At 39.8% G+C, this 26,728-nt stretch overlaps 1 protein-coding gene across 3 annotated transcripts; it reads right to left on the reverse strand.

The window, feature by feature from the left end:
• Positions 1-9,143: 9,143 nt before the first annotated feature.
• gpatch2 (G patch domain containing 2) lies at positions 9,144-19,706 on the reverse strand. 3 transcript variants are annotated; one of them, XM_059356717.1, is made up of 10 exons: positions 19,513-19,706; positions 17,973-18,216; positions 16,413-16,960; positions 15,832-15,896; positions 14,915-15,118; positions 14,487-14,607; positions 12,593-12,626; positions 12,357-12,421; positions 12,042-12,130; positions 9,144-10,042 (listed from the first exon to the last, which is right to left on the reverse strand). In XM_059356717.1, exons 1-10 carry the CDS (start codon positions 19,560-19,562, stop codon positions 9,873-9,875), a joined length of 1,590 nt encoding a protein of 529 aa, XP_059212700.1. In that variant the 5' UTR covers positions 19,563-19,706; the 3' UTR covers positions 9,144-9,872. The 3 variants fall into 3 exon arrangements, 2 of the variants coding, with proteins under 2 accessions (XP_059212700.1, XP_059212699.1); XM_059356716.1 differs by having other exon boundaries at positions 16,410-16,960; XR_009396135.1 differs by having other exon boundaries at positions 9,983-10,042; positions 12,042-12,265; positions 16,410-16,960.
• Between the last annotated feature and the right edge of the window lie 7,022 nt (positions 19,707-26,728).

Consider the following 26,728-nt stretch of genomic DNA (forward strand, 5'->3'; position numbering starts at 1 on the left):
AGTACTGCCTCTGTCAACATCTTCTTTTTATATGGTCACTTGCATGTTTAAAGTTCTGATGATGAAAGATTGAAAGATGACAGCTGATTAGAGAGGTAGCAGATACTGAGAGCTACCTGTACATACACTAGCCTCCAAAAATGGCAGCCCCACACCAAAATACACCACAATTCCCATTCCCTACTGTCTACCAGAGATCACTGACCTTTATTTTTAATCTATAAATATTGGATGGATAGTTTTCAAACATTTTTAAAATATATAATTTGTGTATTTCAGGCCCAAATAGGTCTTTTTTATATATACATTCAAATATAATATAGGTATAGGTCGATATCAAATTAACATTATTAAGCATTCAATTTGTGTTACTGAACCATTTGAAATCTCCTGCTGGATGTCAAAAATAAAAAATAAAAGGGACAAAAAGGCAGCCTGTATATACAGTCATGGAATAAATTATTATACCACCATTTAAGAGCTGATATCTAGCCATTTTTCATGGTTTTCTTGATAATAACCAAAATCATTATCAAGAAAACCATGGAAAATGTCTAGATATCAGCTCTTAAATTTTTGTTGCTATCATTATATTTGTCCAAACAAATGTACCTTTAATTGTACCAGGCATTAAAATTAACAAGAAATTGAAGAAAATGGTCTAATAATTTTTTCCTTGACTGTATGTATACATGTCAACAAAAATGCAAAACCACAGGAGAAGAAGAAAAACAAGCAACAAGGACAATGACGTGAACAAAAGCAAAGTCCAGAAATAACAAGAAATGTAAAGGAGCTCAATGCAGCAAATGAAACTGAACACGCATGGCTGCAGTTAAACATCAAAAATATTTTTACACCACTGAGGCTGAGCCAAAGACAGGAGTTCAATAGCTGCTCCGGAGGGACGCTGCCTGTAACAGATCGCCCAGCTGCCAGCTATTGACCCCCACACACCAGATGCATCCTGCTTTCTCTGAAGAAAAGCAAAAGTACAAGTGAAGCAGACACCCCTTCAACGTGTATGTGTATGTGTGTTCACCCCTTTTTTCCTCATCCCCTAAACTCACAGCCACCAAATCTCAGCCTCCGGGGACAGCTGTCGGATTGACTTCCAAAACTGGACAGTCACTCTGCAACTCCAACCCCCACCACACACACACACACACACACAGAAACACACACATGAGCATCAGCCCTCAGATCTAGTGAGTGTAATCTGCTTAGTTTATGCCTGACTCACAGTCATCCATCAATTACTGAGACAGAGGGAAAGACTATTGACACTGTGTGCAAACACCATTGTCTCGCTGCAGTACCTCTCAGACACTTAAATGGTTTACAAAAGGAGTGTGGTGTTGGGGGCGCGCAGAGGGAAGTAAAAGTAGAGAAAGCAAAAGGGAAGAAAGTGAAGATGACAAATAAGATGAAGTGAAATATGATAGAAATGGAGCTTTGTTCTGTTTGCATGCTGTACAGTTTTGTGCCTTTAAATAGATGAATGGGAGGGAAATGATACATGAAATGATGGATTGAGTGACAGATTGGAAAAGGATCAGTTTCACTGTATTGATCCGTTGCACACTGTACAGGGATCAGAGGTCACACACACACACACACACACACACACACGTCCATCGCAGAAACCTTAGAAAGCCTCTGGGAGAAGCTTAAAGCAACGTAACCATAGAAATGTCACTTAGAGCTACTGCGACCTGCTGCCGCTATCCTCAGAGGGTCAATGCTCTTTAAATGGTTTTCACTTATCTGGACATCTTACGGTCCCAGTGGGGAGGAAGTGAGTCAGTGCTGGGAAACACATATGCACAGGAAGGCACTCGGGCAGGATTTCATTAGGGCTAATTTGAGATCATTTTATGAATATCTGAGATTAAATGCACAGAGAAACCCTGTAGAATTGCAGGCTCTCACAGCTGGTTTACATGCCCTAATTTCTTGGCTGGACTGCCCCCTAGTGGACATATTTCTTCTACATTCACAGCAGCTTTTTACAGTGCTGCATCCTGGCTTGGCCTCAGCTCAAGTTTGATAAGGGCTGATTATTTAAAAGCACTGTTAAGGGCTCTAATGGAGCTGTAATGTGGCTGAAGTTTACTCTGATTATGGAGTGGAGTGCATTTCATTGTTTCCCCCATGCGGCCATTATACCATGTTGTCTTGTGGCAGGTGCCCATCTGGAGGTTCTTAGAGTGATTATGTAACCAAGCCTATCCTAACAACATAATATGGATTACTGCAGCATGGCCCCTTCATATTCTCAACAACCTGTATTGGATTAACGGGTCAGACTCTGGTCGCAAGCTCATTAGACTTAGTTCAGTTTCTCTGAGTGTTTGAATCAAAGATGGGGGGAAAAAAAGGTGGAGCATCTTCTGCCTCTGGAGTAATTGTGTCCTTGAGTTAACTCCACATGGATAGTTTTTTCTCCCCAGGTCTTTGAGATGTAGAGGAGGTCTTCTATGATCCATATCTTTCATTAATGTTTGTACTTTATTCACTTAATATTGTCATTCTGTATTTTAATAATATATTATTATGATTTTTTCTGTCTACTCAGTGTATTTTACTTCTAATTCCACCACTGTCCCCTAAAAATTACATTGCTATACAATGAAACTGAATTCTCAATAGAAACATAGTCTATTGTCTCCCGGATTACTTTGTGAACATTGGGATTTGAAATAAAACTACAAAGTCACGGTTTGGGTCAAGTATGTTTGTTACATAACTTGCACAAGTAAGGTAGGTCACATAAGTTAAATACTTACATGAACTCATATGAATGGTACTTAATCGGTATATTGTTATATTGTGACCAGTATATTGTCGATAACCGTGATATTCTAAAATGTTATATTGTTATGGTAATAAAACACATTTGATAATATCATGTAAATATGTGTGTGTTTGTTTTTGTATCGTGTGTGAACATTTTTTGCCAAAAAAAGAAAAAAATGCACAATAAAAAAGACACGTCAGTATAGTATAGTATATCAGAACGTCAGAACCATTTTTTCTGAAAAACAACTACATTTACTTTTGGATTATAAATGCCAGTCTTTTACTTTGGAGTATTTTTATGTTTTGGTGTTGGTACTTTTATTTTAGCAAAGGACGAAAAGGATAATGGACTTTACTTAATTTGAACAGATATGGTTTATATACATTCATTTTCACAAGTTCCCCCATTTTATACACACACACACACACACACACACACACACACACACACACACACAGACACACACAAATAAACACATAAACACACACCTGGTTCCCAGACACGTCTCAGGTGGGGAGCTGCCGGTGCGGGCCCAACACACATAAAATCCTGGGAGTCAGCAACACACACCTACTGCTGATGTCAGGGACATTATACACACTTTCACATAAACACACACACACACACACACACACACACACACACACACACACACACACACACACAGCATGCAGTCTATCTCATCATATCACTTTTATCTCTACAGGTGGCAAATTTAGCCCTCTGGCTGACTGTCAGCATGTCTACAATAAACAAATCAACACAGACGTACACAGAGACTAAAAGAGCTATCCTGTCATGTTGGTTATAAAAAAAAGTCGACCACAGCTTTATGTATTCACCTTCCGGCTTTCTTTCTATCTCCCCATCCATCTAGCCACCCCTCTAACGTGGTCTAACACATTCTGTCAGCAGCTCCACAGGTGAGCCAGTCTGAGCTCACGACACGTCTCGCACCGCAGAGAGCTCGTCTATCTCTCTCTGATTCCATCACCCCCTTCCTTTCTTCTTCATAATCCTTCACACCGAGTCGCCATTAGGGATGTGACCATATGAACATTTCACGTCACTAGAGTAGTGGCCAAAATAATTGTGATTCACAATTCTGATAATCATCAAAATATGCTTTTAAAATGGCACTAAAAGATATTGGAATCACATCACCTTACCTTTTGTTAGATAAAAAAAATGTTTTTATGGATTACATATTTTTATGTGAAAAAACAAACAACCTTGAATAAGATCATCATAAATGATAAGGTCCTCCTGCATCAATACAGGTTACATTAAGTCTGTTCTTTCTTTCTTTATTCTTGTATTTTTCAAATCAGGCTCTATGTTTTATTTCTCTACAATGATGTCAAATTATGCAGAAAACAATTTAATCAGTCACATCAGTGTTTGTAATTTATCATTGACTGGGGAAATACAGGAATTATTGATTTTTTTTGGCATTGTGGCAACCTATTATTACGATTTTTTTCGACTTTTTTTTAGCGTTGTAGTCTAGAGCATTGTTTCCCACATTTCAAACATTTAGCCTCAAGCTACGTACCTCTGAGGGAGCTACCGATCTCCAGCTATAATTGGCAGTGTAATTAATTTGCTGAACACTAGACGGCATACAAAAGTTTGTTGGGACTGAACTATTCAGACTGTTTATTTATAGGACATTTTGAAAATGTGAGCTGTCTGTTTGACTTTGAAGATGCAAATCAGCAACCTTTGTTTGTGTCCCTGTATGAAACCAAGAGTCAGTGTTGATATAAGTCATCAACATGTGTAACTGCGGCCAAAGATTATAAAGAATGGTTGGTGTGTCCCCACTTCCTCCCACTGTACAAAAGTTAAGCCAAAATATCCCAGATACGGCTGCTGTCATGTTGGGCTGGTGATGTCATTTGAAGCCAGAGTCTGTGCAGTGGTGAGCTGCAGAATCAAGTGCCTATACCCAAAATTGCACAGAATTCAAGTTGTCAATTATGACATTACATAACAACTTCCTAAAATGACAGAAATCACCTTGGTGAAAATGTACTTGATGTGTACTTTGTGAGTTTTTATCCTGGCTCATGTCCCATCTGCTAACATGGAGTTTTAGGTGGCAGGGTTTATGACCTATACTGCAGCCAGCCACCAGGTTCGTCCATCATCATATACAGTCTATGATGCTTCGCCCAGTGGTAAAATGGGGAAGTAGCTGTTTTTAAGCCTAACACTGATCTTTTGAAGTTACCAATTTCCTGTGAAGACAGAAGTTTATTTGGACTCAACACGTTCCTGATGTGTTCAAAACTGACGCAAAAGGGTGCCGAAGCATCTGTAGCTGAAGAGTTTGGACAGGAATGTGTTTTTTTTCTGGCTTTAGTTAAGCTCGTTGATGATTATTCACCACAGTCAACTTATTGTGTCTTTATTGCAACCCATGATTAAATCGTCACCATCCATTCCTTTATCTGACCATACAGATGCACCCACGGGGGAACCGCTGAGGTTTCCTTTTTTAGGCAAAATGTGACACCACCAGAACCATTTCCTCCTCCTCCTCCTCCTCCTACCCTTCCTCACCCTACATCACCCTTCACCAGGCTTTGGGGTCGTCCTGTAAGTAACCAGACCTTCCGGTCATCCTTCAGCCCACTCAGCACAGTCCACTGGTTCCTGGCCACACCAAGGTACACCAGTCAAAATGTAATTTTCTGCAAGATTACACATGATAATGACACGCTTTGGAGGCTCGCCATAAATGATGATTTCCAATTATAGATGCATAACTATCGATCTGTCAACAGAAGCGGTGGGGATGGAGGAAAGGAGCTGTGGAGATGTCATGTTATGTTTACTGACATCTTTCTAGACAACACACACACAAAGACAAAGTGGACACTGCTGCAGACAAATTTAATCGCTGAATTATTGCAACTGAACTGCTGACAAAAAGTCCCACACAGGCTGAAAAGCAAGTATTGATGGGAGCCAATAAAAAGCCTGAGAAATGAGTTCACCTGGGAGCAGAGTAGACCTTCACCTGGTCACACACACACACACACACACACACACACACACACATTGTGCGCACCTCTGTTTCCATTCAAACACCACACTGGACTGTTTCTAAGCAGACAGGAACAAAAACACATTGCTGCAATTAAAAGAAGCCTGCGTCTACTTCTTCCCATTTGCTCATCTTATTGCTTTTGCTCAGCACTTACTGTCAGTTTCATCCACTGGCTGGATGGCTGGTCCTCCGCTCTACAGCTGCAGTCAGTCAGTCAGTCAGTCTCAAGGACAAACGCTCCAGCTCTCCTCGCCTCCGGTCTCTGTAGCTCAGCGATGCAGCAGCACACACACACACTCCCAACACACACAAAGACATAAACACACGTTCCCCTCTCCCTCTTTCTCTCCGCTCAGCGTCTCACTCTGATCCAGTGCTGAGTTTACCTACCTACCTGCCTCGCTTGCTCGCAGGGGAGTCCTGAGAGTGTGTCAGACAGAAAGTGTGTCTAAGAGGGAGAGGGGTGGGGGGTGGGGGGCGCTCCCTTATATGCAGAGGGAGGTGGTGAGTAGAGGGGAGGGTAGAGGACACACAGCGCTCCTGTATTCCCATAGATACAGAGGAGGGATTTCTATTGCAGCCTTGCAAAGATGGGAGAGAGGAGAGGGAGAGAGGAGAGGGAGGGAGGGAGACAGGGAGAGCATCATATTTCAGCGATGTTGAGTCAGCATGTGAATGTGATGCATGTGTTGATAGAGTTGGAAATATTTAGAGGGCATGTTCTTATTGGCTGTTATGGATTTTAAAAAAGTGTGTTTGTGCACCAAAGAACCGTCAAAACTAGAAAGTTTAATTGTGTTTAATCATCTGATGTCATGAGAGGCTCAAATGTTAGTTTACTGGCATGAATCAGCCTACCACCACCTGATTTAAAATATGTTTCAACAGGTTTGATTTTACAGTTGTAACCAACTGTGTAAAACTAACTTCAAACAATAACAAAGATCTCGGTTTGCAGCTGTAGAAGCAGAGTTGCTTTTAAAAGAATGTCTTTGACGTGGGTCAACATTTTTTGCCTGCCCAATTATTCTCATGGCCAATATAATAATGCTGATTTGGGTTATTAAAGGTATATAAGTCATGGTGGCTAATAAAAAATAAGAGGAAATTGTTGTTTTTTGCCATATTTCTTTGATGGAGTTGTGGCATCACGTACGTTAATCAGGACGCGTCTGGTTCAATTATGTGACTCCCCATAAAACCACATATTTATACGCATACTTCAGTTTTCATACTGATTAAACAAAGTTGTAACAGGCTCAATAGTAAACTGTAAAATGTCATGGTAGTTAAACTTTGTTATATTTTTACAGAACCAGGCCAGCCATTTCCCCATTCCCAGTGCTTATGCTAATTGCCAAGCTAAGCTTAGCTATACTAAGCTTTTTCGGACCAAAACTATATAAGGAAATGCATATTGAATATTAAGTCGACTTATATTTATCTCAATACTTAGACGGGGCAGATGCATGTATATGTATAGGGTTATATAAACTGTGTGTGTGTAAATGTCTATGTTTATATGTACATCTGTATACAATGTGTGTATATGTATATGCATCTAGCCTACGTTGTTGTTGTTTATGTCGTTTATTTTTCGGTTTGAAAAGAGGAATTCATTTTTTTAAAAAGGCTGAGTGGCTGCTGGCTTTAGCTTCATATTTGTCTTTTTCATCCACTACTCTGGCAAAATTTCTAACTATTTCTTTAAGAAGTGCATATCAAAAACCAGGGGGTTATAGTCTGCCCCTATAGTGGCCTCCAACTCCAAAACTTTTGACTTCTGTGTGTGAAATGCCCTGATATTCTGTGGATCAGCAGTGTGGGGCTCATAGGGAAAAAAGCGCAAGACTTCCGCCAGCTCCAATTTAGCCCTCCTTTAGCTAACTCGAATGCAGTCATAATTCAGTTGTGTGGCTCCTTAAAACTTTCCAACTGTTATCAGATTCAATTCTGATGGTGAAACAAGTCATTTTGCGACAGTTGTGTGGTTTTGACTCTCACATAAATGTATCCACTGATTTACAGACATCTCTTTTCTTTCCAACTGATGAAATACGGGGTTGGGATTGGCCCAATAGGACAAAAAGTACCACAGTTAGTTAGGCAGTCTCTGAGTTTAATACTTGTTTCTGTCACGTCTCTCAACAGGCCTAGTGAGGTAAAAGACCATCAGTCCATGGTGACAACAACAAAGTCGAGGAAACAAATATTGTTACAGTACAACTTCCTGCACCATTTTATTTTCATAATTTCATTTGTTTGTCTAGACCTTTAGCACTCTACCTGCACTTAAAATAATTTCAATCATCTGTATTCAGGACAATCTATGGCTGCAGGTCAGATATGTGGTATTAACCCAATAATAGCCTAAATAAACACAAGTAACAATACCACAGTTAAGTAAACAATAATGGGTCTAAAACTAATTAAAGAATTTAAAGTGGTGCTTTCTTCTGTTGCTTTTAGTTAAAGGACCTGCACAGTCACACGGGTATTTTCACTTCTATCTCAATAGACCTCAAGCACAGTGTAATACTCTCCCTCAGTGGTGAGAGAAGCTCTGATCAGGAACAGTAAATGAAAAGCAATTAGGACCTTTATATGTGTATTATGATACCAATAGTGCTTATTTTTTTCCAACTTCAGAAGACACTGAAATGTACAACAGCATATAAGGACCATTGTAGGTAAATAAAAATGAAACATTACAAAGATGTGATAGGGGGCAATATTCAAAGAGATTAAAGTGGTAAATTTCACAATATTCTCACAAATTTCCAAAAACAAATATTTTGAATATTCCTGATATTATAAAGTCATTCATTTGTGACATAAAAAACTCTCTTCTCTGAGACTAAAGTCACAGAACTCTGAAGAAATTTGCCATGCACTTTATTAGCTCAAGGAATATTCAAGATTCTTTCTTGTAAATTTGCGTCTTTAATCTTGGATTTTTTTCTACAGAATATTAGCCTGCTCCTTTTTAAAAAAAGGATTTGAACCCAAACAGCCTTATACTCTGTTGTAAAAATGAGCTAAATGTATTAGTTTTTATAACTGGATTTTCTTCATACTTCAGCATTGTTACAGTAGGCTAAATCCTGCAGTCTGCAGAACAAACATTTTTTTAGGATAAAACCTAAATAAACTTGGTTAAATAGGGCATTCTAGCAGGTCCACAAGACTTAACCTCACGTGTGTTTTCTTAGTAAACATGAGCAGAACCTGCAGCAGCCATAGCTGCACATGCATACACAGTGGTGCTAAATAAAGGGAAAATTGTTAGTTTGATTTTTTTATCTTTTTTTGGACAGATAGAAACATTCTGATGACATGACTTTTCCCATTAAATGAACAATAAAAATAGGTGGGAATAAGATCTAGATATTCCAACACAAATTCGTACAGTGTACCCTTCCATCATTACCTTAAAAGAAACCTAAAATAAATCTTGAGGTATGGCCTACTCGAATAGTCTTCTTGTGCAATATCGGACAAAACCATTTATCGCTAATTCACTAACCAATACCGCTGACTGAAAACAAACCACACTGTCATCATTGGCTCAGGATATGGTCATCATTACCCCAGTCTTGCAGCCAGTAACAATGGAGTCTGAGGTAACAAGGCTGAGGGAGCATGCCAGCTTAACACACTAACAATGAGGCTTCAGTGTCATTTATTTTCTCCAACATGGAGTTTCTTGAGAGGACGTTAGCATGCCCTTTTCTCCTGCTTGGTTCACTTTCACACATCATTCTCTCTCTGTGTGGACAGCCCAGGCTTCTCGCAGTTTCCCCAATATGGGAAAGTTTCTCTTTTATCACTGACTGTTGCTAGGACAACCTCATTCCTTCCCTTCTTATGACCCACATGCCTGGATTATTCTGGACCGTCTTTTAATCGTTCATCGCCCCGAGGAGCATTTCATCTCCCTCTCTCCTCGTAGCTCTCGGGGCATCGTGTCCCAGTCTGCTGCAGGTTCAGGATCCAGAAACCAGGTGGTGTTCAGTTGAAACCTAGACCTGTGCCTTTGGGTCTCTGAATCGCCCGGACGGGCTCGGTTATGCCCCGGCCGTCTGGACCCAGGCCCATCCCCGGGTTCCAGCCCATGCTCTGCAACATGCGGCTCCCCATGTTCGTGTCAGGGATGGGAGGCGCGCTCTCCCCCACCACTCCTGAAAAGCGAGGTCACAGGTTAGACAGGAGGGACATTTCAACAGCTTGGGTGTGAAGTGTAGATATATCTATAATACAGTTCCAGCTGCACAATCACGAGGATTTGGTCTTTTTTGCATCATCATAAATGGGATATATTTGGGTTTTGAAGACATCAACAAAAGAACATGTAAAGAGTATGTTTTTAATGTTAATAGATTAACTGACCATGAAAATAAAAAGAAAGATTTTACTTGAAAAAGGTACAATATGTAAAATTTCAATATTAAAATATCTAAAAATGACTAGACCTATGTTACATATTTTGAGTTGTGTACCTACATTACTCCACATTACTCTACATTACTACACTATTCATTTTTGAGTTATGAACAAAAACCTGTTACATGAGGTCACAGTGACGGTCGTTTTTACTTTAAACTAATTGGTAGTACAGAATTTATGTAGCAATAGCCATGTCCTTTGCCAATGGTGCCTATAAAAATGTCCAAAAAAGCTTAACAAAGCTCTGTAAAACTTAATAATAGAAAAGTATTCAGATCTCTTACTTAAGTAAAAGTACTTATACCACACTGTGAAATTACTCCACTACAAGTAAAAATCCTGCATTCAGAAATTACTGAAGTAAAAGTACAAAAATATCAGCATCAAATGTACTAAAAGTATCAAAATGTAGTAGTCATAAGTACTACTATTAGCCAGAATGACCCCCCCATCAAATATATAATTGGACTATAATCATTGATGCATTATGCAAGCTGTATTTTACAGATGTCCAGGTAGGACTAACTTTAACTACTAAATATACTGTTATGTGGTTTAATTTATAAACACGTGTAATCATTTAAAATCAATGTTTATCATGTTAAATCTTCACCTGAAAAGTAACTAAAGCTGTCAGCTAAATGCAGTGAAGTACAATGATGGAATTACATATGTGGAAACCCTCAAATAAAGTACAAGTACCTCAAAACTGTACTGGAGTACAGTTCTTGAGAAAAAGTACTTAGTTACATGGTAATCGACTTAGCCACATTTCCTTTCCGGCCGCGTCTATCTAGTCATTTTGTTCTTGCCCTTCCAGAAGGCTGACGGTCCAGTCACAGATGCCGACCTATTACCCTCTGTAATCCCGCCTTGATTTTGTATCTGCACAGGGCAAAGCCGCACACTCGCACGCATGGTGGTTCAGAGTTCCAGGTGGGTTCGAGCCAAATTGTCAGGATGTGAATTTGGCAGGCTCTCGCTGCCACCCTGCTGCGAGGTTGACTCGGCACCTGCTGTTCCTTAGCACCGCATAGTGTCTGTAGTGGCTATCGAATGGCTTTGATATTTGCAACACATCACTGATTTTCCTTTACTTTGGACAATAGAAATGCATCTATAATACATGAAATTTACATATTCCTGCTACCAAAGACTTACGTCTATCATCTAGTGATCCTAAGTTGTATGTTGGGACATGGCTTCAGAATACGTGTATGATAATGGGGGTATTAGGCTTTGCTACCTTGTCCTTCCTCCTCCAAAAGCATCAACTGGCCCAGAGGTAAAAGACTGGTTTGGGGGAGGGGGGGTGATACAAGTGTTACTTGCTAAGAGCTAATCCAGTTTCTCTGCTCTGACAGCATGACCAGCCAGCTGACTCTTGTCCAACAAAGCTTAGGAGGAAAGGGGGTTAAGAGCTAAAGCGCGCTTTAATAATGCGAAAGGAGGAGAGAGGGAGCAATATGAAGGATGAGGGACTCCCTTCTCTCAATTAATTCTTTTTAAAATGCCTAGTGAAACCCTCATTTTTCATCGCAGTCCCTTGTGTTTACATCAGTGTATGTGCGAGACAGAAGGTAATAAGGAAAGCCGGCTGGTGAACATACTGAGCTCAACCAAGAGGGGGAGGAAAGCAGGCGAGAAAGTGCAAGCCAAAAATACAATAAAAGGGGCAGTTGGTAAAAAGTGCCAGATGGTGTGTTAGGTAGTAGCTAGGTTTGCATCCAATACCTGAGGGGGCGGTGGAACCGAGGGGGGCTGCTTTTCGCCTCCGCTTGACATCCCCTGTACACAGAGAGCCGAGGTGCCCGCTGGTCTGTCTGCAAAACCAGCCAAGCGAGACAAAAATATGGGAGCATTAGTTTTAGCTCAAATAACGCTGTGGAAAGTTTTCGTTTTCATTTTAAAAATACCATTTAATACTGTGAAACCAATGGGGAGTTGTGTCGATGAGACTGCAGCAGAGACAAAAACAGGTATCAAAGGAAATGAGTCCGGGTTCTGGTCATAAATCACTGGTGTTTTAACTTAAAGTGTTGTTCTCACCTGCTGGCTGTTTTCACTGAGCAGCTTCTCCGGTGCCCTCTGTCTGACCGCGGGTCCCAATGCAACTGAAGTGGCAGTGAAGGAAAAACTAAAGTTAATGTTCAAGCAGTTGACAAGTAAAAAACAAAACTAAACACTGGTATGTTCAAAACTGACACAGAGGTGCTTGAAATGGATGAGAATCAAAATGTTGCATTTAAAAAGGGAATAATAAACAGTAAAGAAGCATGATTCACCTGTCCGTGTTCTCTCCTCGAGCCGAACCAAGGCCTGTGGAGAGGGGAGGAGATTTTTATGCATGTATGTTAAACCATCTAGTTTCAAATGACAAACTGGGCTGAGCGCTGACAACAACAGAGTGTGTCTTCTCATGCGGTTACAATAGTTACTATCAGAGGGAGAGCTATTTAGCCGTTACCAGGCAGTGTGCAGCACAGTCCTGCAGTGTAAGGTTAACAAGCTAACGGAGATAGCGGAGCTTACAGCTAACAGGCCTAAACAAACCGCAGGTTCAGAGGAACATGAAGCGCTAAACAGTGAACTGCAGTTTAATGTGACAACACAACAAGTTCACAGTAAATATTAAAGTACTTCAAATGAGTAAAAGTACTTCAGTACCTGTACACTACTGACGTACTTCTGCTATGATTTTTAAGTGTATGTAACTATTATGAACTGAAGTTTTTGTGCAAATCTGCACAGCTCCTTCCCTCATTTAACTAACATGTTGTTTCTACAGTTTATATTTTTAACTATTTTTTATGTTGAGTTTTTCTATTCTTCAAGCTTTTTTGACTTGCCTTACTTGCCTACTTGCCTTAATCTATATGTATATTTTAGCACTTTGTTCTTATGCACTGATACACCAAAGCAAAGTCCTTGTATGCAAAAACCTACTTGGCATTAAAAACAATTGTGATTCTAAATATAAAACAATAAATAGTTAACTCAATTATAATCTGGATTAACAAAAAATATCCTGTATATTTCAGTGTGACCTTTTGTCTATAGGTCATTAATTAATGCTGATAATTACTTAAGTAAATAACATTTTGATCATATTCATTTCAGGACGGTTAAAATTGTTTTTGGGGAAGGTGGTCAAAAATACTTAGTCGGGAGCTGTGATTAGGGCTCTCAAATTCCCATCAGGGCAGCGTTCCAGAGATGGAAACCAAACTGCTATTTATCATCATGTCTGGCTGTAAGTGAACTGTTGGCCCTTGTCCATCACAGACACTTTTACTGAAATCCAAGGACCTTTTTAGGCTTTAACTTTGGAACCAAATTGCATTTGTAGTGCAGAAACTTTACAATTTAATACTTTTAATTGAGTAGGGACAAATATGGAATATGATATGAAATGATGAAATCAGTATGAAATATGTTCCAGTTCACTTTGCTTTTATATTGTATTAATACTAATTTGAGACATTGTTATTGTTTGTCTTATTTTACCTCAGCCTGCTGTCTGCCAACTATGCAAACACATTTTAAGACAAATTAAACTTAATTGATTTTAGATGAAAACTGTCTCGCAGGTGGCTGCAGTCTTTATGTGTGGCACCTCCCATAAAATAAACAATAACTTAAAATGTTTCTCAATTATAAGAACAGATTGGAAGTCAAATATATGATTAACATGAACAATAATTACTGGAAAAAATACATACAAGACTATATAATTAGGAAACAATTAAAAGCAAAGTCTTTGTCTTATTATAACTGGGCAAGATTCTCATGGCCCAAGATAAGTATCTTTACAAAGTTGTTCTGGCTGAAAGTAAGAAATTCATTACATGGAAGTGGCTGCAGGTAAACCCGCCTTTAAGTGACGATTGGTTTGCAGTAGTTGACAAAATAAACTGCATGGAGAGACTAACCTTTTCCTTAAGGTTACATTCTGATCAATATATAAAAGTCTGGAGGAAACGGACTATATAATGCATGGAATGTAACCTGCTGTAACTGGATTTTTTTTTTTCTGCACACTTATATATGGCCTATGTTAATAGTATCTCTGTACTATTACCGTTCCTTTTTTGTTTTAGCATGAAAACCACAAATAAAAAGAAAGTGAAAAGCAAATAAAAAGTATTAATTGCAATGTAAAAAAAGATGGGGACTCACTCATGGGAGTCCTGGGCTTGTCTGCCCAATCTGTCATTGAAGCCTTGGCTGGAGCTGCCCTGCAGCCCCGCCTGAGACGCCTGCTGGTTTCCATGGAGACGACTCAGCCGGGCCTGGAACCCTGACAAACACATAACGGGTTCGTCAGCATAAAACTCAAGGAATTAATTTTTAAATTGTAAGATCAGTTTGATCATTTTAGCATTTAACTGCATTCTGTGAGGTACTGCACTGTCGGTAGATTTGATTCCCTCTATTTACTTTTATTTAACTTCATGCTGTTGGACAATGCCTTTATATGCCTTTGCCTCCTGCTGGTCATGAGTGAGACTGCAACAACAACTTTGAAATACATTTACTGTGGTGTCCGAGTTCCTAACAGTTGGGCTGTTGTTTTTAAGTTTACGGTGTTAATGTTTGCAGCCTACCTCTCTGTCCTCCAGGAGTCATGAGGGGGAAGGATCCAGTGAGGATGCTGTTGAAGACGGGGTCAGCTACAGCCAGGTCCAGCTCCTCTGACCCGGTCTCCCTCTCCCACCAAGGAACCACTCCTGCTATCGCACATGCACCACCTGGCGCTGAGCTGGAGCCCGGGTCGCCCTCATAGAACCAGTCGCTCTGCTCGTCATCAGCTGGGAGAGAAATGACAGAGGCAGGAAATGTGACCTCGGGATAATGAGCATTGCATTAATTGTGCAAATCCACATTTTTCTATGCTTGCAACACTGTTGAATTTTTTTTGAAAACTGCGGTGGTCAGGGCTGATAAAGGGAGCTCTTCTGTGGCTCTAAAACTCTGTTTAACTTCTGAAAATGTGCTCATGCAGATTTACAGTGACATCTGCAGGCTTTTGAGACAGCAGACAAAAAATTCAAACCACAGCCATAACAGCCATTATCAGGCCAAACACAGAGACGCCATGAGCAATCAAGCTCTGGAATTAGGTCTCAGAGTTTGATAGCAGCCACTGTTTCTGTGACATGTGTGGATTTTCCACCAAATGTATAAAATACTTGAACATCTTAAGCTTATGACCCACTATAGAGTTGAAAGCCATGTTTTCTTTTTAAAAAATAATCGAAATTACACCATTTATCATAGCCAGAGTCTGTAAAAACAGAAACCATAGTCTGATTTTTACATTTCCGACAGCCCTCGAATGTATCACATGTGACAAATGCTTCTGTAAAAAAAAATGTTTAAATCTAAAAGATTTAAAAAATAGTCATAATTCATCAAAAAATGTTGCAAAAATTTTTAGGTTTGCAAGAACCATATTGACGACCACATTGGCTGAGATTCATAATTTGTATACGTCCTGTAGGGTTGACCAATAAAAACCTACCTTGCCTCCCCTCATCATTGGTGTAGAGCCCTCCATCACTGCTGTTACTGACACTGCTGGTTTCACTGAAAAAGAAATATTTGAAAATAGAAAAAGATTAACATAGTTTTCCTGCGAAAAGATTGTCAAAAAGAAATCAATTGCTGTCTAATACTGAAAGGAAATCTGGCTTGCTCAAACACACTGCGGGGTTTACTGAAGTTTTCTTTTATATTCGCACCAATGAGCTTCAAATACAAGCTCAGGTATCTTATATCAGAAAGATATTTTTTGATACCTCCTAAATACGTTTTCCTACACACCCCCTTTAACTTAATTTAATAAAAGAAGCCAATGTTTTTAAATGTTATATGTTGTATAAACAAAAGCAGCAGTAAAAGTACATCTGGAAAATTTTAATTTAAAATCAGGAACTTACTGACCAGTAAGGAAATAAGATGATAAAACTGACCATGCCCTACTCAGAACACAGTGTCCTTACCTGTTGGCCTACAGTATCACACACTCATACATACAGAGGCAAGATGCAACTCCTGGGAACACGTGGAATGAAATAAAGGAAAAGTCAAAACACTAACCACCTGTCACTCATGTCCTCATCTGAGCCCTTCTGCTCCTCCAACTCCATCTTGTCCTTGGACCCCTCAGTTGGAGAAGAAATGGGGTCCTCACTCTCCACCACCACCCCTTCATCTGTAGCCTCCATCCCAAGCCTGTTGGGAGCCAGTTTCCTCTTCTTCACCCTGTTCTTCCCTCCCCCTGGCCCCATCAGTCCACCTCCGCAGAGCTCCATGGCACCCCTGCCCTCGCTAACACCCAGTCTATGCGGCCTGGCGCCAACCCGGGCTTTGGGGACAGGTGGGGGCCCCAACATGGTGCAGGAGGGGGGTTCTGGTTCCGCAGGTGGGTCCACAGCCATCCGTTTGACCTTACGTCTCCGTCGAAGGCTGCGAGTCCCCTCTGCGGACCCCAGGACACCCAAGTCGTCTGGCCAAAGCGGCCGCTTGCTTCGGCCTGTGTCAGCTGTTAGGAGGGTGCGCCGTTTGGGGCCAAGTTGTTCATCCGAGTCGCTGTTGTCACGTGCATGGCTGTTGGCAGCAGAGACACCCCCGGTACTGGCACGGTAGTCCTGCAACAAACATCAATGTGGTAAATACCAAACGCTGATTCTGATGCTAAATTAAGAAAGACAAAAAAAACCTGAGGATCTTAACGGGGCCAAAGCGATATTTGAGTGAGGCGAAATGTAAAACTGAGCCATTTAAAACAGGTTGTTATTGAGGAAACTTGAGGAAGTTAAGATCCGAAACTCATAATATCAGACAACTGGCACTTAAACTGCAGGCAATCTGGACTAAATGGGCAATTCCAACTTCATGTGGAGACCAGCATACTCAAGTTGCAAAAGGATTAATGGTTCTCTGCTCTTGGATATCAGGAACATGAAGAGAGTATCGACAGATTAGTGTGGTTATAGATATCAGTTTCCTAAAGCCCAAAGGCAGTCAAAACCAAGCCAAGACCTAATCCAGAGCAAACAGACTCCAGACTATTATAGGCAATAGTGTCTTTCAAAATGCTACTATAGTGACAAAGGAGTTAGGATGGACAGAAATAATCTCTGAACATGACTGATCTTCTAACATCAAACTAATCTAACACATCATGTTGGTAGAATTATCCATCAAGAAACACACAACTGTAACAGTACAACTGATTCCCAATCAGCAGCCAGGAACAACTTGATTTGTTCTCAATAGCAGAGCCCGAGACCAGTACCAGAAGAGACAAGTACAAGACTTTGAAAAAGATCAGACTCGCGTACTACAGCACTGCGTATTTGCATGATTCTTGCATTTTTGGGGTTGAACCCACATGGCTGAATGCACTCATTGTAAGTGGCTTTGGCATCAGCTTAATAAATGTGATGTAAAAAGCACCAGAGGCTTAAAACAATTTTTTCCATATCCTCAATATACATACTTTTTAGCATGTTTACCAATTTTTGCACTTTCCAAAAGAAGAGGATGAGAAAGACAACATTATTGGATGTCTTAACTTTTCTCAATGCCCTTTCAGTTGATTTGTTTACATGGGTTTATTTTGGGAGGTTCCTGAGTGAAGAAACCATCAGATTGTACCTTGTGTTCTTCCACACTGGACTCTGATCCCTCACTGAGGTGGCCCGTCTCCCAAGGCGGGTGTGGGTTATCTGAGCGTCGTTTTCTGCCCCTCCGCTTCCGAGCCTGCCTCTTCAGCAAACAGCCCACAGCGAGTGCATGGTCCCCTCCATCACCAAAGCCACCACGGGCAGCCTGCTCGGAGCTCTCCTCCAATGCTGACACCAGGTCATGGACCAGCTCGTCCATCGTCCGGCGAAAGTGCCTGAGGTGGAGGGAAAAAAAGATACTATTTAGCACATTTCGATGCAAGCCTGGACATCTAAAAGCATTTAAGAAGGCAACTTATGTTTTATTGCAGCTATCAGCTGTATGTGCAAGACACCCACGGGTGCTGTTACTCACTGGCACAACAAGCCATAAAAAAAGTCGAAGTGCGTGTGTGTATGTAGGAATGATTTGCAGATTCTCACTGACATTAGCAACGTTAGTTTACAGGCAGCCATATAACTCACATTAACCGAAAAGCAGACAGATAGCTAGCTGTAGTTAGTCGTATATCGTCACCCTGTTAAAATAATCGCCTAACTAATTTTTTCATGATTTGCAGGAAACACAAAAAACTTCACCAAAAGTGTAACATATGACATTTATTGATCATTTCACCTAAAAAGGATGTAACAAAGGATAGCTATTGGCATAGTAATAACAGTGTGTAAATGATGTAACTTAAGAGAAATAAATGACTTAGGCAATTTTCCTTTGTGACTTAAGCAACATACGTTAACACCTTCAAAATTAAGTGTTACCATATCTTGCTTAAGTCACAAAGGCATGTTCAAAAAATTGCCTAAGTCACATTTTATTTTTGACTTAGGCATAATAAATCCACTTAAGTCACACTTTTGACATAGGCCATTATCTTAAAGGGGTAAAATCACATGATCTGATCAACTGAGGATGTAGGCGATTTTACCATAGGTGTCCGGCGTCATGAGGAGATGATTTAGGCAAAAAAAACAAACAATTTAAACAAAAAAATGACTTAGGCGATTACTTTAACAATGTAGCGATATGACATATTTTTCATATCTTATCGTCGAGTAAACTTCAATACAACACTCGATGAGTTCCCTGCGTCATACTTACGTTAACAAATATTCTGAGGTCTGATTAAAGAGCCTGCGATGTCGATTGCAAACTCCCCTGGTATTGGCACTGACATTACTCTTCTTTATTTAGCTTGTTTTGGATGTTGTTAGCTTCATGAGCTAACGTTATCTCGCTAGCTAGCGAAATGAATTACAACAAACGTCCAACTAACACTGAAGATAATCAACTAACTACTACAAGGAACAAGTGAAGAGTCACAGCCTTGCATTGTGGTTATTTTAACGACTGTCGCCTGAAAATAAACAACAAAGAAACCCTTAGCTGGTCAGACGAGCTGTGCTGCTAGCCAGTTAGCATAGCTAGCTTTAGCTGTCTAGCTGGCTGATTCACGAGAGTTGAGAGGACGTGAACAATATGTTACGTCTCAGTGATTTCAAAGACCACCTACCAGCCGGTTCCCGCTTTGCCGATGGTTTTTAAATTAGCTGCACGGAACATTAAAGCCACCAAATGCCAGATACCTTTAGCCAGAAACTACGGACAAACAGTGACACGCCACAGACACCATCCTGACACAAAGCTAACGATCGGCTAGCTGGATCAATATGCGACAAGAGGAGGACCATAGATGTCTATGAGGAGGACACGGTGAGAGCAACCAGAGGTATTATGGTGCATTCAGGTGCTGCCAGGAATTGTGACACAACAGCACAGCAGCATAGGCAAAAAGTTAATAATAATAATAATAATAATGCATTATATTTATAAGCGCCTTTCAAAACACCCAAGGACACTATACAAACAACAAAACATAAATTAAAAACAAAACAAAAACAAAAACAAACAGTGGCAACAAAATAAAACATCAACATGATTTAGTCCGTATCAAGGTTATTATAGCTAACTAAAACTATATGGAACTTAGTGTACTTGGTGTAACAAACATTATAGCTCAAAGAAATTAAAATAAAAAAATAACCTTTGGAAAAAACTAAAACTAACAAAATAGGCCTACAAATACATTAAAAGTACAAAACTATAAAACTCCTCTACCTGTAATTTGTACTACGTAGACCGTTGTTTTTCATGAATACAATTATTAATTTTGTTTCTGTATATATTTAGTTGTTATTTACTTCCATAGACACGTAGGGTCAAACAACATGATTATGTCTTTATAAATCCAAGTCTATGTGTAGCAAGTGAATGCAACTCTTGGCCCTTATTTCTAAATCCGCATGTATTCACATTTTTTGACCACTGCGGGGCACTGTAGGCCTTTATTGAAAAAGCTTCACCTCAGAGGTGGGTGCCATGGTTGCAAGCAGTCAGCTGTCCTATCAAATATATATCAAAGGTTGTTGGTTCAAACACATCAGTGCCAGATTAATTACAGTGGTCACTGGAAGAGTCACTGGGTACCAGGGAGACTTGGACTTCACCCCATGTGACAGGTGTTGTGATCTTGTCTGAAATGTCAGTGACGGCTCTGCTATGGTCAGTACGGGTCAACAGCAACAACAGGTGCCGCAGTCCATGTGTTAACTAATGAGAAATTTACACATTGAAAAACTGTGAAGCATGCATTAGGAGGGGGGGCTCTGTGCCAAAGTCATTTAGGGTCTGCTTGTTGTGTGATAATGTGTGTTTGTGCAGTCCTCAGACTAACATTCTGACAAACAATCCTAACAGGTGACCCCCCTTCCTCAAATGCCTAAGAAGTCAGAGGGTCCGGTGGACGATGACCACTCCAGGACCGTGTCAGGTTTCTGACCATGGGGCCCAGGTAAAATTAGTAAGAAGCTGTCCACTTGCACACGGCAGTCAGACACTTGACTTGCTCACAGAGTGAAGACACAAGACTGTACCAGACTGGTGGAGTTTCGTACTTACACATCTGTTAAGAGGCAGCAAAGATCAGAGACCTGCAGCTGGACTAAAGCACATTATGGAATCATGATATCAGCAGAGGATGAAGAAGAGTTTGATGAGGCTGTTGAGCAGTATGGGACTTACACCACTTGGAGCTGGGTAAAGTAGTTTGTAAATCATATGCATGTCTGGGAGGAAAAATACATTAATTATGGGTAAAAGAGATCAGAGATCATGACGAACACATTCAATGGATGATGGATTGTGCTTTTTTTTGCATCTAGTTAACAGCACGAATGAAGAGAAATGCACAGAGGAAAAATAGTGTCCAGATATATGTGTTTTTGTATCACAACAGAGCAGGACTAAAGACATATAATTACTTCATTTACAATTAGGGCTGCACAGTTAAAAAATATATATTATATATGATTCACGATATTGAAGGGTCATTATTCTTAATTTCATTGAAAATATATTACAATAATAATGGTATGATTTTTTTGCAGGATCTGTACCAACAAAGGTTTTTTTCTTTTCTTAAATCTGTTTATTGCAATTTGTATGTCTGGGAATCTTGCTACACCACAATACTGAATTCAGATTGCACCTCCTGCGATTTGAATATTGCGATTAAGATAAAATTTCAATAAATTTGCAGCCCTACTAAAAATCATGTTCTGTTTTTATCCAATCTGAACATGAATTAAATATCAGACTGAAATCATCAACAGCATTTTAAAGGAATGACTCCTGTTGCTGGTTCTTAGGACAGCACAGACAGTGAAACCAGTGACGTGTGTTTCAGTAATCCCCCTGTAAGGCGATCTGTTCTGACTGAAATTTGGGAGGGAGAAGACGGGTGTGAAACAGGGGACGTGAGGGGACATGGGGGAACTGGGGTGGGGGGATAGCCTGATGTATCATGTGAACTTATCACTCCATTCTCAGGTCTTCTGACTTTGGTAAGAAGGGGTTCTACCTTTGAACAAAAACAACATGTGACATAAAAAATGATAGCTTGCAACTCAGACTTATGTGGTGAGGTAAACAGTGTTTCTAGGGTTGCTACAGACCCTGGAAAAGACTTTAATTTCTGGTGTTTTCAAGGTTTAAAAAGTTTGATTTTGAATAAAATGCTTAAATTTTAAGCTTATATGGGATGCCAAGTCTACTAACAAACAGGTGACACATTTTGAAACATGACGCTTCTGTAGAATGCTGTCCTGAAACATACTTCTTGGTTGTTTATAGCACAATAACATCTTTTTTAATTTGTTGAAGAATTGAGATAATCAGTGTACTATAAGTATGTATGTACTGTATATTTACTACAGCTGTAAGCTGCTGGAATAGCTTGAAAATGTACCTTGAAAATGCTTGAAAAGTGCTTGAATTGGAGTTAGAATGTGTCGGCACCCTGGATAAAAGTTATTTCGATATTTATGGAAAGTGTTGTATTTGTGTGTGTGTGGCACACACACAGATTTGGGATATTCATTCATAAATATAGGCCTAATATTTACTTTCTTTTTGTAAAATTGTGTGACCTATCACACAATCTTGATTTCAAGGGGTATTGATTAAGAAAGTTCTTAATCATTTGGTCTTTTTGTTGTGAGCAAAACAGTGAATTTATTATTTTTTTTAAAAACAAACGTCCATCTCATTTTCTCCTCCTTTTCACAGTCTACAGAGGTGACTCAACACTCATAATCACACTAGTTATGAAGAAAGAGTTTTTCTCTGGTAATCACCATATCAGAGTTTGTCATTTCCAGTTAATGTGTCTGTCAAAGAGTCTCATGACTCTCAGGCCAGAACAGCCTGAGCCAATCACAGGCCTTAATATCAAACAAGTGAGTAAGATTATGCAATACATTTGTTAAAGCCCTGTGCCCTCGCTGAGTCAACTGAAACGACATCCAAACAGAATGACTATGTGTACGTGTTGCTAAGGAAAAAATCTGAAGTTTGTTTGGGGTGGAATCAGTTATTTTAAATGAGTCATGCCGTTGTTAAATGCATAAATATGTGTTATAAGTTTGGTTTGGAGTGAAGACATTTAACCTGCACAGAAGTGGCGGTTATAAATAAAAAATGTGGGAGTTGTTGGCTGGTTTGACAGTGTGGTTGCGCACAAAAGCTGATGTTTTTTCTCTCACAGATTAAAAAAAACATCCTAAAAAAATCACTACTAAACTATTATTGGCAGGTAAATGAATGTAGAGTAAACAAAAGATATCAAAAGTGGGATTGGTGCAAAGGAAGCAGTCAGCTCATAGCTACAAATGTGTATATCCAACGTTGTGATTGGCTGTGTGAGACCACACCAGCCAAGACACTCCTCTGAGCACAGAGGGGGTGAGTTTCTTGGTGCCAAAGCTAAATAAGGTCAGCCTACAGGTACTAAACTAGGACTGTAAGTCTGTGTGAATGTGTGTAAATAGGTCAAATTTAAAGTGTCTGAAGGCAAATAAAACCCTGGATGTTTTCACTCTGCTGATATATGTCGCTGAGTGGTTTAGTGACAGAGTCATATGTCAACTTGTTTGTCGTAGCCTGATACCAGTCACAGCACTGACCATACATGTTAAAAATGAAATTGCTATCATGTTCTGTTTTGGTGTCCAGAGTACATCGGCTGAGTTCAGCTCTTCCTGGCAAAGCAGCTCGTTCTTAGAAGCATGTCTGAGGGCAGCTGTGGGGCTCATATATCCTCGGAGAACTTCAGCCACATTGACATAAAGATGGATGTCTGTATATGTTGCCGTGCCAGTACAGGCTGACCACTGCTGGTGTTGAGTTATGACAGAATGTGTCACCTAGTCATATTGCAGGATTATTACTGTACTTTTTAATCAGGATGGAGACATTTAATGTACTCTTTTTTTACAAGTAAATGTGCAAGAAAGTACAACGTGTTAATATGTTATGTCAGTGAATCTTGTAGGATTGCTAGTGTTGAAAAATACATTTTTAAGTATGATTTTGACATAAAATGTACTGAACTGTAAGAAATACCATTTTATGCTACTTTATACTTCTACTCCACTTTGATTTGGAGGCAAATATCGTACCTTTTAATGCACTACATTTATTTGATAAGATAAATTACAAATTACTGTTCAGATTGAGATTATTAAAACAAAATATAAATCAACTAATGAATTATGATGGATTATTATTAGTTAAACTACCCAGCATACACACTGGGGAAACATGGAGCCACCTTTTTTAATCCTGATACTGATACTGATACTGATACCAATACCTGGGCTTTCAGCCAATACGTAGCGTAGTGAATAAACAACTAAACTAAACTATGTATTACTGTGTGGAAGTGGCTGGCATCATTCTTTGAAGTTTAAGGCAACAGGATTAAAACACTGCTTTCTTAACTATACATAAATTTACTGATTTTTTATATGACTAAAACAATAAATTGTGCAATGCAACTTGGTCATGTGAACCTTTTAAATGTATACATTTATTAATGTTTTTGCTATAGCAAACAATGAAAAAAACTTAACCAAGAATTAAAATTTCAGTATATAATGTGTACAATATATTGACATTAAATTAATAGATTGGCCCCATTGTCACTGATATCTGTTCCAGCTATTTAAATCAGTATCGGCTCAATGTCCAATAAAAGAATCATATGATTGCATCCCTAATGTATACTGGGAAATAGCCCATTCTGAATGAGTACTTTTACCTTTGGTGCTTAAAGTTGATTTATCTTTCTTGGACTTTTTCTGTTTTATTTGATAGTGGTACACAGAGTGAAAGAGGGCGACAGAGGGGAAGACATGCAGGAAAAGGGCTCTGAGCCAGATTCGAACCCGGGCCGGCTACTTTGCAAGGACTTATCCTTAATAGTATGAGCTCTACTGAGAATGATTATATGAATGCAGGACTTTTACTTTTCCACTGTAGTATTGCTACTTTTACTTAAGTCTGAGCACTGAGTACTCGCTACAATGTGATGGTACATGCAGTGTCTGACCAAAGTATCAATTATACGAGCAGTGACTTGTACTGTGACGAAAGAGCTGTAGCTGTACAGGAAGAAGAGCTTCTTCACAAATTTGAAAAAAGTTCAGTAATAGGGACACATTTCAAGACCAAACCTCAGATTGGAGGAGAAATGCCTCAATTTAAACAAGGTTGATGGACAACAGTGTAAACCACATGATTGTACATTTTACATCATTGTGCAATAAAAGGAACCACCAATCTATTCATTCATAAAACTGCTTATAATGTAACCTGAGGCTGCAGGTTGGTGCAACATCAGCAGTTTAAGACAAAGTTGTCAGACAACTAACTGGTTCTGAAAGACATGCTGAACCTGCAAGGTTGTAAACCACATGCACGCACACACACACACACACACACACACACACACTGAGCCAGAGCCATGCAGGATGAGACTGCACGTCTGACATTGTACAGTACAGTGTGACATGCACTGCTAGTTCAGTATTATGAGTGGATCTCTAATTTTGTTTACTTAGTTTCACAACGGTGTCATCTTGACAATATGAACATTTCAAAAGTACACAACAGCCCCACAAAATAACAACACGCAGGGCTCAGAGTTAGTCTGCTGTGGTGGAAAAAATGCTCACAAAGACATGCATTCTTCCTTTTCTGGTTTAGCCCAGAAAGTCTGGTACTTCACGGTCTGGAAAAACAATTAGGTCCCATGCACACACACACACTCCGAACTACACACACACACACCCCAAACTGGCTCTTGTTGTAGAAGAGCAGCACGTGAGGCTGTTGGAGCATGTAGCCTATCAAATATTTGGGCTGCCGCAGGGAGGTTTTCCATAAAGAAAGATATGTCAGTACTTTTTCAGTGTTCCCACTTCCCACTTAGATAAACAAACAAACACACACACACACACACACACATACACAAACACACACACACACACAGTAAATTTTGCAATAATAGCAGTGGAAAATGTTTCCAGATCCCTTACTTAAGTAAAAGTAAAGCTTAGTTGAAGTTATTAATTTGAATGTATAAGTAGGGGAAGACTAGCTCTCGGCCAAAGTGTTATTACCCCTATCTAAGTCTATGTTAATTTGTAATTGTGCTTAAGAAATGTCTTGCTCTCCATACATTTTACTACAGTAATGACTACCCCAGCCAACCACATCCTCCTGACACACAGTTACACTCCAGGGTCTCAGGCTAGACTGCCAACATCGCATGTGCTCTCATGCTGGGCTGTGATTGGCCGGAAAGATCACCTCACTGCATCAGACTGACTGGGTGACTTCAAACGCTGACGTATCACCGACACTTCCCGCCGTCACAGCAGATACAGTTTCCTCCATTGCTTAAACTGAGCTGAAGTTACGCTATAATGTATCATTTAAAATGTCACATACAGTACTCACACGAAAAAGCGAATTACACATCAATATTGTATCGTTTTAAGAAAATGTATTACCCTAATTGATTCACTTTTATATATCCAGTGACATGTTGAATGTGACCTATAAGCAGTGTAGAGTTGGTGGCTCTTGTCACGTAAAATAAAAACAAATATGTGGCACGAAACACGTTTTTTTACGCAAGCAGTCAACAATGTAAGCAAGCAGCTGTAATTTCGTTGCCACAGTGGCAGCTAAAAACGATTACTTTTGCAACTCAACAGCTCGAAGCTGATTGGTCAGCGGGCGGGTTTGCTGCACATGATGTCACCCGCTTGACGAAGCTCGCGGAGAGAGAGAGCGAGGCAGAGGGAGAGAAACACAAGCGGTCA

This window comes from Centropristis striata, chromosome 18 (genome assembly GCF_030273125.1).
Source record: "Centropristis striata isolate RG_2023a ecotype Rhode Island chromosome 18, C.striata_1.0, whole genome shotgun sequence".
NCBI lineage: Eukaryota > Metazoa > Chordata > Actinopteri > Perciformes > Serranidae > Centropristis > Centropristis striata.